The sequence below is a fragment of the Panthera onca genome, chromosome E2, assembly GCF_046562875.1.
Source record: "Panthera onca isolate mPanOnc1 chromosome E2, mPanOnc1 haplotype 2, whole genome shotgun sequence".
NCBI lineage: Eukaryota > Metazoa > Chordata > Mammalia > Carnivora > Felidae > Panthera > Panthera onca.
In genome coordinates, this window is record NC_138353.1 from 12,796,302 (window position 1) to 12,813,384 (window position 17,083).

A 17,083-nucleotide genomic window follows, 5' to 3' on the forward strand; every position below is an offset into this window, starting at 1 on the left:
AAGGACCACAGAGCCTACTTGTCGTGACAGCAGTGCTCCTGAGCATTTCTGGAGCCGAAGCTCTCCGCACAGAGAGAAGGACAGAGCAGGCAGCAGGCGGCATGGAGCCCCCCTCGGCCCTTCCCCGAGGAGGGCGTGTTCCCTGGCAGGAGCTCCTGCTGGCAGGTGAGAGGGACGATCCCCTGGGTTAAGGGTGAAGGGAAGAGAGAGACTGGCTGCGGTCTCCCAGGGGAGGACTGGGCGCCGAGAGGGGACATGGGAACAGGGCAGGGCAGGGCAGGACAGGGGGTTCCCGGCTCAGCAACAGGAAAATCTCATGATCTGGAAGAGGCGAGCGAGCGACGTGCTGTGTCCCAAGTTACTCATCACTGAGGGTTGAATTTTGGAAACGATGTGAGCAACCAGGGACCCTAAACGCTGCCCCTCCCACCAACCTGAGATATTGACAGATCAATGCTGGGCCCTGGGAACACTCATTCACTCATCCACAGGTATTTGCAGCCGGCCCCTCCACTGGGGCACAACACAGATCAGAGTCCCTGCCCTCCCTGAGCACACTTCTCTGGGAAGGAAGACAGACCAGCAAAGACACAGAATGGGAGGTCAGGCATTGACAGGCCATGAAGGGAACAGAGCGGGAAAGGTCAGAATGTGAAGACAGAGGGTCTTTAGAGGAGGCGGTGTGGGCAGGCCTCTCCCAAGGACCCCCTGAGTGTGAGCAGGTACCTGAGGGCAGTGAGGGAGTGAGCCCACAGACATCTGAGGGAGAGTACTGGAAACAGAGGAAATCACAAGTTCAGAAGCACTGAAGTCATGGCGGTCGTGCCACTGACCTTGACCGGTAGGACACACACACACACACACACACACGCTCACCCCTGGGCCCAAGGCTGAGCGATTAGGACCTGCTCAGTCTCCAGGGCCACATCTTTCCGTCCCAATACACAGGCCAAATATTGACCCAGGTCTTCTCTCTTCCCTCCTAGTCTCACTCCTAACCTTCTGGAACCCTCCCACCACTGCCCAAGTCACTGTTGAATCGGTGCCGCCCAATGCTGCCGAAGAGAAGGACGTTCTTCTGCGTGTCCACAATCTGCCTGCCAATCTTCTAGGCTTTGGCTGGTTCAAAGGGACAACTATAGATCCCCATAGTGAAATTGTATCATATGCAGCAGAGTCACAAGAAATTACCCCAGGACTTGCACACAGCGGCAGAGAGACGTTATATCACAACGGATCCCTGCTGTTCCAGAACATCAACCTGGAGGACACAGGATACTACACCCTACAAATCATAAAGAGGAATGTTCAAGTTGAAAGAGTAACTGGACAGCTCCGTGTATATCGTGAGTAATTCGTCTCTAACCTCTGGTGTCAGGTGGAATGAATTCTAGTTCACACACACAGGATTGACAGGCCTGGACTGTGCCTCCCTCCCCTTCTGCATTTTGCTCCAAATGGTGTTTGAGCATTTAGTGCAGGACACACACAGTGAGATGAATTTCCTAAGATTGCAACTCCTTTCCTGGAATCCAGACTCTATGACCATCTGAAAAAGGCCATGCAGGTCACGGTCAAGGCCGGGCCCGAAGGGGCCCTGATCCTCACTAGAGCTGAGCTCAGAAGGCCCTTGTCCTAAACAGTGCCTTGGGGCTCCTGAGTCTCGTGACCCCGGGGACTCTGTGCCAGGGTGGGGTAGGGCTCCTGGGCAGGGCTGACTGGGAGCAATGATTTCCCAGCTACCCGAGTCCTGAGCCTCTGAGCTGGTCGCCAGCCTGGGCTCGGTCTCCAGATCTACATCTGGAGAGAGGCATGGGCAGCACAGACATAAAAAGGCTCCAGTCCATTAGCCAACTGCTGTGGGGGACTTAGGAGACTCCAGCGGAGGGTCAGCACCCCCAGGGAGGAACAGAGCAGAGAGATGCTCTTGACGGCTCTTCCTTTCCCAAGAAGGAGGCCCAGGGAGGGAGCCTTGTCTTGTGGAGGCAAGAGTAAGAGAGGCCATTTGATTGGCCGGCCGCGATATACCATTTTAGGGCCAGGTATTTAAGGATGGTTAAAGGTTACTTCACAGGCATGGCAGGTGGAGATCATTTACCATTATTCCTGTTGTATTAGGGGGAAACTGAGGCCCAGGGAGGTACAGTCACTGAATCAGGGTCACACAGGCTGCTGGGCTGCTGGGCAGCACAGCCCTGTCCTCTCCTCCGTCAGAGGGAAGGGTCCTGGTGTGGGCAGTGAGAGCAAATAGAGAGGCTCATTCTGTGTTTACTCTACAACTAATGACCCCCAGCAGCAACCTGAGTCAGCATGCCCCGGCCGCCCCTCAGGTGGCCCATCCTCACCTCCTTGTGCTGGACTTGAAATCACTGAGTGTTTCCTGGTGTGTTGGTGTCCCTCCCACTGGGGTGGAATTGCCTTCTCCTTCTGACTCTGCACCTGAAACCAGCACAGGGTCCACGTGTAACCAACTCACTTGCTTTTGTTTAGGAGGGAAGGCATGAGGGGCGCCTGGGTGGATCAGGTGGCTGAGTGTCCAACTTCGGCTCAGTTCCAGATCTGCTGAGATCAAGCTCTACATTGGGCTCCCTCCTGTCAGGGCAAACCTTTTGGATCCTCTGTCCTCTCTCCTTCTATGCCCCTCCCACCCCTCTCTCTGTGTCTCTCTCTGTCTCTGTCTCTCAACAATAAATGAGCCCTAAAAAAATTATTTAAAAAAAAATAGGAGGGATGGAGTGAACAGTGTGGGTGCCTCTGTTGCTGGAGGAGGGCAGGGGTCCTGTGTAGCCAGGCCTCCTAGGATCCTGCACCAGGATGCCTTTCTGAAGAGATGTGGTCATTCGCTCAGCACCCCTCCTTCCTGCTCATTCTCTGACTCTTTGCTTGATTTTGGACTCTGCTCTGCCATGTATGGGATCACTGTCTCACGGCAGTCATTATCAAAGCCCCTTCAGGCCCTGGGGCCCAAGTACTGAACTGACCTCTGGGCTTGCTTCTGGTGTCCCTGGGTGTCATTTCTGCTGAGATCCTCAGCCCCTGGCCAAGCCATCAGGTCTGTGAAGAACCAGGAGAGGTGCCGTGTTGGGGGGTTGGGGGCTGTCTCTGACTCTGTCCCGCGTCTTCCACGACAAAACTCTGCTCTGTGATTGACATTTGAGAAGCTCTGTGCTTGCTCTCAGACACACAGAGCAGGGGGCTTTTCCTTCTGTGAGTCCTCAGATCCTCTCGCATTTGTCTTGAGATTCACAGATCTGCGTTATTCTTAAGGACTCGGGTTGGCAGACAGATGAGAGAAGGCAGCTCTGATTGAAGATGCCTTTGGAGGAATCACAGGTACCACACAGGGCAATGTTCTCTCTGTTGTCTACACAGCGGAGTTACCCAAACCCAACATCACAAGCAACAACTCGGACCCCGTGGAGAACGTGGACTCTGTAGTATTAACGTGTGAACCTCAGACTCAGAACACAAGCTACCTGTGGTCAGTAAACAGTAAGAGCCTCCCGGACAGCGCCAGGCTGGAGCTGTCCCTGGACAACAGGACTCTCACTTTACATGGTGTCACAAGGAATGACACAGGACCTTATGAGTGTGAGACTTGGAACCTAGTCAGTGCCAGTCGTAGTGACCCATTCACCCTGAATGTTCTCTGTGAGTAACTTGTATTCCTACCTGGCCCAGGCTGCCAGCCCAAATCCACGCTGCCAGAGGTCAGGCCACATCTGTCCTTCTGGGGTCTGAGTACCTGACTCTCACCTAGACACCCAGGCTGGCCATGGCTTCTGACCCAACTTAGATGGACACTGTGGCCCCTATACACACCCAGATCTTCCTCTTCCCCTTCCCTTGGATTACATCACATGTGGCTTTATTCTGTTTGCTCCAGATGGCCCGGATGTCCCCACCATTTCCCCCTCAGACTCCTATTACTGTCCAGGGGCAAACCTCAGTCTCTCCTGCCACTCGGCCTCTAACCCGCCTGCACAGTATTCTTGGCTTATCAATGGGAGCCCCCAGCCATCCTCACAGGAGCTCTTTATCCCCAACATCACTGTGAATGATAATGGATCCTATGCCTGCCTTGTTTATAACCCTGGCACTCGCCTCAATAAGTTCACGGTCAAGACTATCACAGTCTCTGGTAAGTGGATCCCTGAAACATTTACATCAAGCACTGTGGTGGCGATCTTCCTGGTTTCCAGAAAAGAGCCTAGAAGAAGTTATTTTGCATTTGCTTGTGACTCAGATCTGTCCTTGAACTCTCCCATCACATGTCTGCAGATGCTTCCTCCCTGTGCTGTCTGATTTCTCATGGCAGATCTTGAGATCTGAGATCTGAGATCTCCCAGTCCAGTCTGCAATGTGGGGAGAGGATTCTGTCAGTTCCCAAAACCCCCACACATATAAGGCGCCTTTGTAGATGGGGAAAAAAGAAGGGTCCTCAGGGTCAAGTTGCTTTTTTTTGTTGTTGAATTGCAGAAGTGCTTTATATATTCTGGATATTAATCTCTTACCAGCTATGATTTGCAAATGTTTTCTTCCAGTCTGTGGGTTGCCATCACTTTGTTGTTGTTGTTGTTGTTGTTGTTGTTGTTGGTTAGGGAACTTTAGTTGACACACAAGGTAACACTAGTTTCATGTGCACAACATAGAGATTGGGCAACTCTGTGTTATGCTATGCCTACCACAGTGTAGCTACCATCTGTCACCATGCAATGCTATTAAAATACCATTGACTAGGGGCACCTGGCTGGCTCAGTAGGTAGAGTATGTGACTCTTGATCTCGGGGTTGTGAGTTCACGCCCCACATTGGGTGTAGAGCTTATTTAATCTTAACAAAATCTTTAAAAAATTAAAATAATAAAATGCCATTGACTATATTTCCTATGCTGTCTATTTCCTTCCTGAGTCCTGTTTATTCCTTAAGTGCTACCATCACTTTCTTGATTGTGCCTTTTGGTGCACAGAAGTTTTCTATTTCAGTGCAATCCAGTTCATCTGTTTTTTCTTTTGTTGTCTTTGCTTTGGGTGTCATATCTAAGAAATCATCGGGAAATGCAGTTTCAATAAGCTTTTGCTTTATGTTTTCTTCTAAGACTTTCACAGTTTTGACTCTTACGTTTAGATGTTTGATCTGTTTTAAGTTAGTTTTTGTGCATGATGTAAGGTCAGGATCCAACTTCATTATTTGCATGGGTATCCAGTGTTCCCAAGACCATTTCTTGAATAGAAGTTTTTCTCCATTGAATGGTCATGACAACCGTACTGAAAATCATTGGACCCTATGTATCAGGATTTGTATCTGGGGTGCCTGTTGTATCCCATCGGTCTCTATGTCTATCTATATAGCAGGCCCACACTATTTTGGTGACTGTAGCTTTGTAGTGAGGAAGTAGGAGTCCTCCAACTTTGTTCTTTTTCAAAATAATTTTGGCTATTTGAGGCCCCTGAGATTCCATGTGACTTTTTGGAATTTCTATTTCTGCAAAATATTCCCTTAAGAATTTAACAGGGGGGGCACCTGACTGACTGAGTACAGTGGATCATGCGACTCTTGATCTCGGGGTTGTATGTCCAAGTCCCACGTTGGGTACAGAGATTACTTAAAAATAAAATCTTAAAAGAAAAGCATTTGTTACGGATTACATTGAATCTGTGGATCTCTTTGGGTAGTATTGTCATCTTAACAATATTAAGTCTCATCATCCATGAACATGGGATGTCTTTCCCTTCATTTGTGTCTTCTGTAATTTCTTTCAGCAACGTTTTATAGATTTCCATGTATACTCTATTGCCTCATTCTTTCATTCCTAAGTATTTTATTCTTTTTAATGTTATTGTAAATGAATTTCTTCCTTGATTTTGGGAGGAAGGTATTTTTAGTGTACAGCAACACAATTGATTTTTGCCTGTTGATTTTGTATCCTGCAAGTTTGTTGAAATTATTTATTAGTTCAACAATTTTTGCAGAATCTTTAGAGTTTTGTACATATAATTTCCATCATCTACAACCAGACCTCATTGTACTTATTCCTTTCCAATTTGATTGCATTCTATTGTTTTTCTCCCAATTATTTTGGCCTGGACTCCTTTCCTCTGTTGAACATGGGTGGTGAAAGAGGCATGTTTATGTACTATCTGATCTTAGAGGAAACACTTTCCGTGTTTCACCATAGAGTATGATGCTAGCTGGGGTTGTTTCCTATAAGGCCTTGATTCTGTTGCAATCATTTCCTTCTATTTATAAGGGTGCCAGTATTCTGTATACAGTAACCGCTTCTTTACAGAAGTTTTTCACCATGAGAGTCAATCCACAGTGGTGGAAGTAAAAGCCTTCTTCAGCCTGAGAAATCCTGTAGATTGAAACTCTTTAATTCCTAAGGTGATGAAGACTGGGTGGGCTGCTCTCATTTCCTAATAAATTATAACTGTGCAAATACCTTCCCTACTTTACACAAAGCTGCTGGGGACGCAGAGATAGAAGGCCTGCAAGCCTTCCTCCCCACCATACACGAAAAGGTATATAAGGAGTGAGGCTTGATCTATTAAAGTCATAGAAGTTCAAGAAAGGAACCACACAGGAGCCCATGGGAAAAATTCTACCTGCTGATGAGGATGCTGGACATGGGCTAAGAGGTGTGTGGTGCTGATACTACAGAGATGTTCAGGCAGACCAGGCAGATGACCGAGGGCCAGAGGGGGACCTGAGGGTCAGAGGAAGAGGTACAGCCCCCTCCTTACAGATCGCCACCTGAACAAAGACACTCATCCTTCTGCAGACATCAGGGCCATCCTCTGGGGCACCTTTACAGAGCTCAGTGGGGCCCTCGGAGTGGCTGATATCTTGGAAGAAGGAGCATGGCCCCAGGCCCCCTCTCATTCTGTCACCTCCTCTGTTTCTCCACAGAGCCAGTGTCCCAGCCCTCCATCAACATCAGCAACACCACAGCCACAGGACATAAGGACTCTGTGGTCCTGACTTGCTCTACAAATAACACAGGGGTCTCCATCTGGTGGTTCTTCAATAACCAGAGTCTAAAGCTCACAGAGAGGATGAAGCTGTCCCCGGACAACAGCATCCTCACCATAAGCCCTGTCAGGGTGGGGCATGCCGGGAATTATCAGTGTGAAGTCTCCAACCCAGTCAGTTTCAGCAAAAGTGACCCCGTCAGGCTGGCTGTGAGCTTGACTAACCCTCAACTTCTCCCCCTTCCTCTCTGTATATTTCATGGGGAGGGGGTGTGTGTGAAATAGAATACAGGTCTAGGGGAGGTGGGAGCCTCCTTCACAGCCTCTACAGCAATGTGGATGAGATCCCCAGAATTAGACTAATCTTGTTAACATCTTGGTTCTGCTTTATACCAGCTGTGGGACCTCAGACAAGACACTCAACCTCCAGAACCTAAGTTTCCTCATCTGTAAAACTGGAAAGAACGGCTGGCTCTTAGGGCTGTTCTGAGGGTTGTCACTATGAGGTTAATGAGATCTTAAATCCTGAGACAGCATCCTACACAGGTTCAAGGCTCAATCAAATTTAGCAGTTCTTGTTCTTTTGTCATTGACGTTGTTGTTATTAGCCGTAATGTCCCGTGGAGCTGGGCTTAAGTGTTGTCTCAACTCGGTCCAGTTCTGTGACCTTCACTACTTTACTGAAGCCCTTGACACTCTCAGACCGTAATTTGCAGAGTGGGGTTGACACCTGGCCGCCTCATGGAAGCAGCAGATGAGATAAACACAAAGTATTTTCCATGTGCCTGGCCCAGCGCTGACCTCGAAAGCAGTCAGCTAGTGTTATTTTCACTAATCCGTGTTGAGTGGACAAGTAGGGGCCTCCCTCTAAGACCATCGATAGTGATGGAAAAGAAGAAATGGGGGAAGAGGCATAATGTGAGAGGAAGAGAGAGAGGCCTTAGGAGGAAAATAAACAGGATGTTGGCACCTACCACAGTTTTGGGCAGAGGAGGGCAACATGAAGATTCAAGTCCAAGGTTTCACTATGAGGAGTAGAAAGAACACAGCAGGGGACACCTGGGTGGCTCAGTTGGTTAAGCTGGCAATTCTTGTGGGTTTTTTAAAGTTTTTTTAAGCTTATTTATTTATTTTGAGAGAGAGAGAGAGAGAGAGAGATGGAGTTAGGGAGATGCAGACAGAGAGGCAGAAAGAATCCCAAGCAAGCTCTGTACTATCAGCACAGCATCCAATGTGGGGCCAGAACCCATGACCCATGAGGTCATGGCCTGAGCCAAAGACACATGCTTAACCAACAGAGCCACCCAAGTGCCCCAAGCATCCAACTCTTGATCTCAGCTCAGGTGATGATACCCTGGTTCGTGGGTTAGAGTCCCTCGTTGGGGCCTGCACTGAAAGCGGACACCCAGGTTAGGATTCTGTCTCTCGCTCTCTCATCCCCTCCCCCTTCTTGCTCTCTCTCTCTCTCTCTCTCTATCTCTCAATAATATATAAAAAAACTAAATGACACAGCAGCCAAGCGGGTGGGGATGCTGTAGGGATAACACACACCACCCAGACCTGAAAGGTCTTTCCTTCCTCCTTAACCAGGCCCTTCCCCCCGCCCCCAAGCCCCTCATGGCTTCAGCAGATATGACTTGGGACTCATTCCTCCTCCCTTTTGCTTCTTATTTCAGATGGAAGAAGCCCCACGGGCCTCCCTGTGGGGACCAGTGTTGGCATTGCAATTGGGGTCCTGGTTGGGGTGGCACTCGTGGCCGCCCTGGGGTATGTCCTGCTCTGGGTGAAGTCGGGAAGGTACGATGGCATTTCCCACACACGATCCTGTCCACCACCCCTCCCCCACCCCATCGACCTCACCAGCAGGCAGATGCCGTCCTGACCCGGGATTCTGGGCTGGGTGTCCCAGACCTCCCAACTGCCCCCTGGATTTCTCCTCTGATCACACCTGGCTCCTTCCTCACCAGCTGCTGCCCGGGGCCCTTCCTCCACAGCTGCCTCTGTGCAAAATTAGGGACAATCACAGAACAGCCCCTCAGGGTTGTCCTGGTTCGCTCGGCAACCCTACAGCAGTGCTCGGTACTAAGTGCACAGTGACCAGTACCTCCCGTGGTTTGTCAGTCCACATGCCCTGGGACGGGGATTTGCAGCCTCAGGACCGAGGGTGGTCCTGGCCAAGGTCACGCAAGGGAGAGTGGAAGACCCTGACAGGCCGGGTGGGGTCGACCCCCAAAGTGGCACATGCGGGAACCACGGCGCCTGATGTGTGACACCGCAGACCCTGGGCCCCGTCAGGTAGAGGTCCTGGGACGAAGCCCCTCGTCCAGGCAGGTGGAGATAGAGCACGAGCCAATGTCAGTTTTCAACAAATTCTGGCCTGAGGACTCGAGGGTCTGGCCACAGCAGGGGCACCGCATTCAGGGATCTGACATACCTGGAGCTCCCCAAGCGTCCTGCACACGCAGCTGGCCGCCTTGACCCTTCCACTCACTCAGACCCTCATGTGTGATTCCTTTCCTGGGCCCTTGATCCCTTTTCAGGACACCTTCTCCTAGGTGTCCGTCCGCTGCCCAGCTTCCTCTCTGGTCCGAGGATACATGTGCTCCGAAGGCCTTTTTTTATCCCTCTCCTGGGCCCTTCCCCTCCTAGACTGGTGGAGAGAAGGAGACTCTAAGGCCTGCTTGGAATGAGGACCCTCCCTGTCCCCTGTTCTGACACCAGAGCTGTGACCTCTCCCTGCCTACCTCACAAATAAGCCTGATCTTTCCTAGGGCCAGTGGCCAACGTAATCACAGAGAGATGGGGCACCCAGCCTGCACCCCTGGTGAGTATCCCTTCAGCCCAGGCAGCACAGGGAGCCCCTCGACCTGCCCCCAATGTCCACTCCTGCCAGTCACACCCTGGGTCCTCTGACCACATCCCTGGGGCTTGAGTACAGGGGACCCCAACTGGCCATACTCCCTGACCTATGGAATCTAGGTCACGGGTCAGCACCTCACAGACCAGCACCAGTGGGTCTCCCTGTGGGAGGTGCTCCTTCCCTGGTTCTCCGAGAGCTGATGACCCGGTACCTCCTGGGAGGGTGGACCCTGGGTGCTAATTCCTGTTTCTGTGCCCAGGTCATGGTCCAGTCAGCAGCTCCACATCCCCGGTAAGCCCGCCCCCTCCCCACTGGGGTCTAGATTGTGCGGGCGCAAGGCAGAGAACCAACAAATTCAGCAGCACCGCACACACCCTGCTTCCCCCAGAGAACCAGGACAAGGCAGGGCACGTTCTGCCCAGGATTTGGACCGTCTTCAGGGACAGGACCACTCCCCACCCCGTCCTGAGTCTCTCCTGCCACTCTGAGCTGGCCCAAGGGGAACCCTGGAGTCTGGCCAAGGACAGAGCACTGGGAACATCAGCCAGGGGTCCTGGGCTAATAGGAGTGGGGCAGGGAGTTAAGGAGAGACCGGTCTGGGTCTGGGGTGTGGGTCAACAGGCTTGGCGAACGCTGCTCAAGAGGCAGAACGGGTCACCCCTGCAGAGAAATGACTCTCCCTCTTTCCACTGACACCCATTCTCTCCCCCTGTTCAGAACACCCTACCCAGCCCGAGGATAGCCGTTCCCATCTACCAGGTGAGTGTGGGCAATGAATGTTCAGGTCCCCCAAGCCCAAGGGGACTGAGGATCTGTCCCCAGCCTGCCCTGCCTGTGCTTTCAGGTTTAGGACACAGCAGGGCAAAAGGGCACAGGGGCTAGTGGGAGGAAGGAGGGGCCTGGAGCAGAAACCTGCCACCCAGCCAGGTTCCCAGAGAGGTGGACGCAGGACCTGAAAGTCACCCAGACATGTTCTGAGAAGCTTGCGGGGTTCAGAGGCCTCTTTTTCTTTTACAGGAGTTACAACACCCTGACAGGAACATTTACTGCCAGATCAACCACAAAGGACAAGTGTCTTCTTAGTTTCCCCTTCCCCTGGGAGCTACTCCTTCCAGGGGCCTTCCTGAGACCCCAGACCCTGGGTGGGGTCAGGTGCCGCCGCCTGAGCCAGAGAACCAGCTCTGAGCCTAGAGGATATTCAGAGACATGGACCCAGGGTCCGGGCCTTCCTGATTTCTGGAAGCCCTGACAGGCTGCCACAAACCCCGGATGGGCCAGGACAAAGGCCCCCATGTCCCAGGAAGTGGGGTTTCCCAGGGAAAGTGTCCTGGGCCCTGACCCACCAGGGACAACATGAGGGGATCTGATTAAACAGGACTCTTCCCCCTCCTTGGCCCTTTTTTGGTGAATGGTGATTTCTCTGAGCAGACATTCACCTGAACCTCTGGGGCCCTTCTCTCCTGGGTCACACAGGGAAATGTTCCCTCTGAGTTCACCAAGCCCCCACCTTAGTCCCCTGAGATAGAGGAGGGGCGAGGGGTGTTGACATGCTGGGACCACGTTAACTAGAAAAGGAGAGATCACCAGAGCTGTGGCCAAACTATGACAGCACTCAGCGGTCCTCACCCTGCTCAGGGACCAAGGCTGGAGACACCTCCAGTGTTTGCAAATGTGCACGGGGTTCTCAGGAGCACAGAACATGGGGCCTCTGATGACCACAGGAGGATGAGCTTGGAAGGAGCAGCCATAGTCAGGCACACATCCCAGGTGGGACCCCTTCATAGCCTTTTGGTGTCCTGAGCCCTTTGGTCCTCCTCACCCATCCCCAGTGGCCCTGACTGGTGTCCTTCACCAATAAACTTGCCCTGTCCCCAAATCCAGGATCCAGGGCACTGAGACCTGTCTGAAGGTTTCTCCAGCCTTCGGGATGTCCTTCCTGCTGGGGTGACATAAAGGCAGGTTGTCAGAGGAACCCCAGGGTTTGGGACCCAGAATTCATGCTCTGAGCATAGCCTTCCCGGACACTGCCCATGACGTCTAGCCCAGTACCTCCCAGCAGTGTCCACTTTTCTCCCTGAACGGGATCTTATCTTGAAACACACCTCCTCCCCATAAATAAGCATGCAGGTCAGAGGCAGAGGGCTTCCCCCACCTAACTCACCCAGGCTCCCATGGTGATGGGACAAAGTGTCTCTTCCACCTGGTCCACAGGCCTCGTCCTACTGTCCCACCTGCAGCCTCCTCCACACACCTGGGCCAGTGGCTCTCAGTCCTTCCCTGAGGCCCCCAGTTGGGTGCCCATATGGATTCGCTCGTGTCAAGGTGCCCTGTTCACACAAAAGCGGTCCAAGCACCAAGGCACCGCACCCACGTTTCACAGGTGGGTTTGCCATCACCCACTTGTTTCTTAGTCATGAGATGAGAGGTAAGGAAAACAAGCTGCAAAGTATCACGTCATGTTTAGCTCTGTGATGCTCCTATCACAATGCACACTATGTTGGATTAGACAGGGTGACGCCTCTTGTTAGTTTCGTCTTGCTGCTCTAGCAAATTATTGTAAGCCTAGTGGTGGATGTCAACACAAATCAAGGTGCCCACCTGGCTGTCTCTTCTGGAGGCTTAGGAGACAGTCTGTTTCCTTGTTTTTCAAGCTGTGCCGTTGGAGGCTTCCCAAGTTCCATGGATGTGGCCCCTTCCTTCACCTTCAAATCCAGCAGTTCAACATCTTGAAGTGTCTCTGTGTCCTACTTCCACATCACCTCTTCTCTGGTTCTGCCTCTCCTGCCTCCTTCTGTCACTCCCTCTCTCATGCCTGGGTGGCTTAGTCAGTTATGTGTCCAACTTCAGCTCAGGTCATGATATCACAAGTTTCAGCCCTGTGTCAGACTCTGTGCTGACAGCTAGGGAGCCTGGAGCCTGCTTTGGATTTTGTGTCTTTCTTTCCCTGCCTCTCTCCCTCTCTCTCTCTCTCTCTCAAACTAAGCCCTGGGCATAGTTGGGAGACATCAGCACCTTGGACAGTGTCTCAGCCTGGGGCTGAAGAAGCTGCCCATATCTATTCTCTGTAAGAAAGATGTAATGAGGGGCGCCTGGATGGATCTGTTGGTTGACCTCGGCTCAGATCATGATCTCAGGGTTTGTGAGTCCAAGCTCACGTGGGCTCTCTGCTGTCAGTGCGGAGCCCACTTCAGATCCTCTGTCTCCCTCTCTCTCTCCCCCTACCACGTGCTCTCTCCCTATCTCTGTCTCTCTCAAAAATAATACAAACATTTAAAAAAGTAATAATAGAGGCTCCTGGTTTGCTCAGTTGGTTAAGCGTCCGACTTCAGCTCGGGTCATGGTCTCACAGTCCATGAGTTCGAGCCCTGCGTCGGGCTCTGTGCTGACAGCTCAGAACCTGGAGCCTGTTTCAGATTCTGTGTCTCCCTCCGTCTCTGACCCTCCCCCGTTCATGCTCTGTCTCTCTCTGTCTCAAAAATAAATAAAGGTTAAAAAATTTAAAAAATTTTTAAGTGTACAATTCAATGGTTTCTAGTATATAATTCACAGAATTGTTCAACTATCAGCAGAATCAATTGTGAACTATTTTTATACTTTACAGCCATTAGCAGTCATGCCCTCTTTCCCCAGATGCCCACAGTCTTAGGCAACCACTAATCTACTTCCTGTCTCTACATCCATCTCTGGGATTCAATGTGCAGTCTATGGTGAGCAGAATAATGTCCTCCCAAAGATATCCAAATCCTTATTCCTGGAGCCTGTAAATATACTACATTACATGGCGAAGGGGAATTAATGTAACCAATGGAATTAAGGTTGTTAATCTGCTGCCCTTAAAAAAATGGACACTATCCTCGATTATCTAATCGAGGACACTATCCTCGATTATCTAACGTCGTCATGAGTCCTTAAATGTGAAAGAAGAAGACAGAAGGATCAATGTCAGAGTGAGCTGATGTGAGAAAAACTTGGTCAATTGTTCTGGACTTTGAAGATGGAAGGAGGCCACAAGTGAAGCAGTTATCAGCAGACTCCAGAAAGTGGTAAAGGCAAGAAAACAGATCCACCCCTAGAACCCAGAAAAAGGAATGTGGCCCTGCCAATATATTTTAGCCCAGCAAGATCCATGCCAGACTTCCGACCTCCAGAATTGTAAGGTAACAAATGTGTTGTTTTAAGCCACTGTGCTTCTGGTAATTTGTTACAACAGTAATAGGGCACTAATATAGATGTCATATTAGTTTACATTTTTGCATTAATATTAAATTTGGGGGGCTTGATAATAAGACTGTGGATGTATAGGAGGAAGTCCTGGTTCTGATGAGATACAGGCTGAGGTAGTTAGGGTGAAGTATTATGGTATCTATAACTTTCAAATGATTCATCAAAAAATCATATATATATATATATATATATATATATATATATATATATATACATATATATGTGTGTATATATATACATATATATATGTGTGTATATATATATATAATAAAATGTGTGGGTACACGTGTGCACATATTTACATCTATACAGCTTACTGTGCCTAATTTATAAATTAAACTTAATTTGGATATGTATGCATAGGAAAAAACATAGTATACATAGGGCTCAGTACGATCATGGATTCAGGCATCTACTGGAGATGCCTGAATATATTCCCCATGGATAAGGGGGGACTACTATATAAGTTGGATAAGTTCTGAGAATCTTATGTACAGCATGGTGATTTTAGTCAACGATACTGTATTGTATATTTGAAATTGTTAAGAGGGTAGATCATAAATGACTGCACCACCAACAAAGAATGATAATTATGTGATGTGATGGAGGTGTTAGCTAACGCTGCGGTAATAATCATTTTGCAATACATAGATGAATCAAATCATCACATTGTACAGCTTATGTTGTACGTCAATTGTATGTCAATTATATTTCAGTAAATCTGGGAAAAAACTTGAAAGAACTACCAAAAAAAAGCAAGTAAACAAACAAAAAACAGCAAATATTGTGGGGTGGTTTTTTTTTTCCTTTTAAAAAAGTTTCTATTTATTTTTTAAGAGAGAGAGCAAGCAGGGAAGGTGCAGAGAGAGGGAGGCAGAATCCCAAGCAGGCTCCGCGCTGCCAGCACAGAGCTGGAGGCAGGGCTTGATCTCACAAGCCATGAGATCATAACCTGGGCCGTAATCAAGAACCAGAGGCTTAACCGACTAAGCCACCCAGGCACCCCAGCAAATATTGTTGATAGGGAAATGGCAGAATTACATTTAAAATCAACTCAAAGATGTCCAGCATTGTCAGTGTCCTCCTGGGATGTCCCAGACAGCACAGATCAACTGTCATCACTCATAGGTGATTATTGTCTATACAGAGAAGCCCCCAAAGCCTGTAAACATATTGGTAGAAATAATAAAAGAGTATAGCAAGATGTTTGACTTTAAGATCAACATAGTGTACAAAATTTATTGCATTTCTATAAATTAGAAACAAATAGAAAATGTCCTTTTTTTCCTTTCTTAAAAATATTTATTTATTTATTTATTTATTTATTTATTTGGAGAGGGAGACAGAGAGGGCAAGAGAACAGGGGAGGGGCAGAGAGAGAGAGAGAGAGAGAGGGAGAGAGAGAATCCCAAGCAGGCTTCTCACAGTCAGCACAGAGCCCCATGCAGGGCTCCATCTCAGGAACCGAGAGATCATGACTTGAGACAAAAGCAAGACTCAGACGCTTAACCAACTGAGCCACACAGGTGGCTCACCATCGGAGTGCCTTGGGGGCTCAGTCCGTTGAGCGTTGGACTCATGATCTCAGTTCAGGTCATTATCTCTCTGTTCCTGAGATTGAGCCCAGTGGGGGGCGCTAATGGTGTAGAGCCGGCCTGGGATTCTCTCTCTCCCTCTCTCTGCCCCTCCCCTACTCTCTCGCTTTCTCGCTCTCAAAAATAAACCTTAAAAAATAATAAAAAATGAAAAGAAACCATTAATAATAACGAACACTATAGATCATTTTGGAATAAATTAACAAAAGATGTGCAGACTCTTATGCATAAAATTAAAAAAAAAAAAAAACTTTACCGAAAAATATTAGGGAAGACTTAAATGGAGAGATGACACATGTTCATGGATAGAAAGGGTCAGCTTCATAAATACATAAAGTGTCCCCTAAATTGGCTATTATTCAATGAAGTTCCAACCAAAATCCCGACAGGGTTTTTATGGAACTTACAAGCTGAACCTAAGTTAATATGGAAAGCCAAGATTCTCCTGAAGATGAACAAGTGTAAGGGGGAAATGACTTGCGTTCTCAGGTGGAAAGATTTAGTAAAAAGTTATAAAAGTTAAGACAGTGTAGGGCTGGCACAAGAGTAGATAAATTGATCCCCGGAAAAAACAGGGAGCCCAGAAACAGACTCATGCAGATGTGGAACTCTGATATACAACCAAGATGCCGGTGCAGATAAATGAGGAAAGGTGGAATTATTTAATAAAGGAGGTGGAGAATTATTTAATAAAGGAGGGTAATTAGTTACCCATATTTTTAAAAATGAAAGTAGATTCCTACCCCAAAGGAGCACAAAAATCAATTCTAAATCGATTAAGAATCTAAATGTGAATGGAATATTGTCTTTTCTTCTTCTTTCCTTTTGAGACATGCTTTGACTTGCCGCTTGATTTCTTATTCGGCCCGTTGGCTGTGCCGTTGTGTGTTGCTTGGTATTTGCATATTGAATATTTAATATTTACATTGTAGATTTTTCAGCTATGTTTTTTTTTCAATGTTTATTTACTTTTGAGAGCAGGGGAAGGGCAGAGAGAGAGAGAGAGAGACAGACAGACAGAGGATCTGAAGCAGACTCTGCACTGGGAGCAGAGAGCCCAACGCAGGACGCAGACTCAGAAACGGTGAGATGAGCCTGAGCCGAAGTTGGACACTTAACTGGCTGAGCCACCCAGGCACCCCCCAGCTTTGTTTTATTGTTGATCTTTAGCTTTGTGCCATCGTGGTTGGCAAATATAGTTGGTATGATTTTCGTCTTCTTAAAAAAAAAAAAAAAAAAAGAACTGAAATGTGAAAAGCCAAACTTAACTTTTTGGAGAAAAGAGAGTATCTCTTAAGCAAGGCACGAGAAGATTTAACTGTAAAACTGGAAGACTGAGAAATTCAACACTGAAATTCTGTTCTTGAAAAGATACCATAAGAAATGAAGACAAATCATCCAACTGACAGACTATTAGCACTTAATATATAAGCA

The 17,083-nt window shown here is 48.7% G+C and overlaps 1 protein-coding gene across 1 annotated transcript; it reads left to right on the forward strand.

Annotated features, from left to right (window-relative positions):
• LOC144612747 (cell adhesion molecule CEACAM6-like) lies at positions 1-13,071 on the forward strand. Its single transcript, XM_081791517.1, has 10 exons — positions 1-165; positions 987-1,346; positions 3,373-3,651; positions 3,887-4,141; positions 6,909-7,220; positions 8,647-8,767; positions 9,742-9,794; positions 10,090-10,121; positions 10,548-10,589; positions 10,848-13,071. Exons 1-10 carry the CDS (start codon positions 102-104, stop codon positions 10,911-10,913), a joined length of 1,584 nt encoding a protein of 527 aa, XP_081647643.1. The 5' UTR covers positions 1-101; the 3' UTR covers positions 10,914-13,071.
• Positions 13,072-17,083: the final 4,012 nt, after the last annotated feature.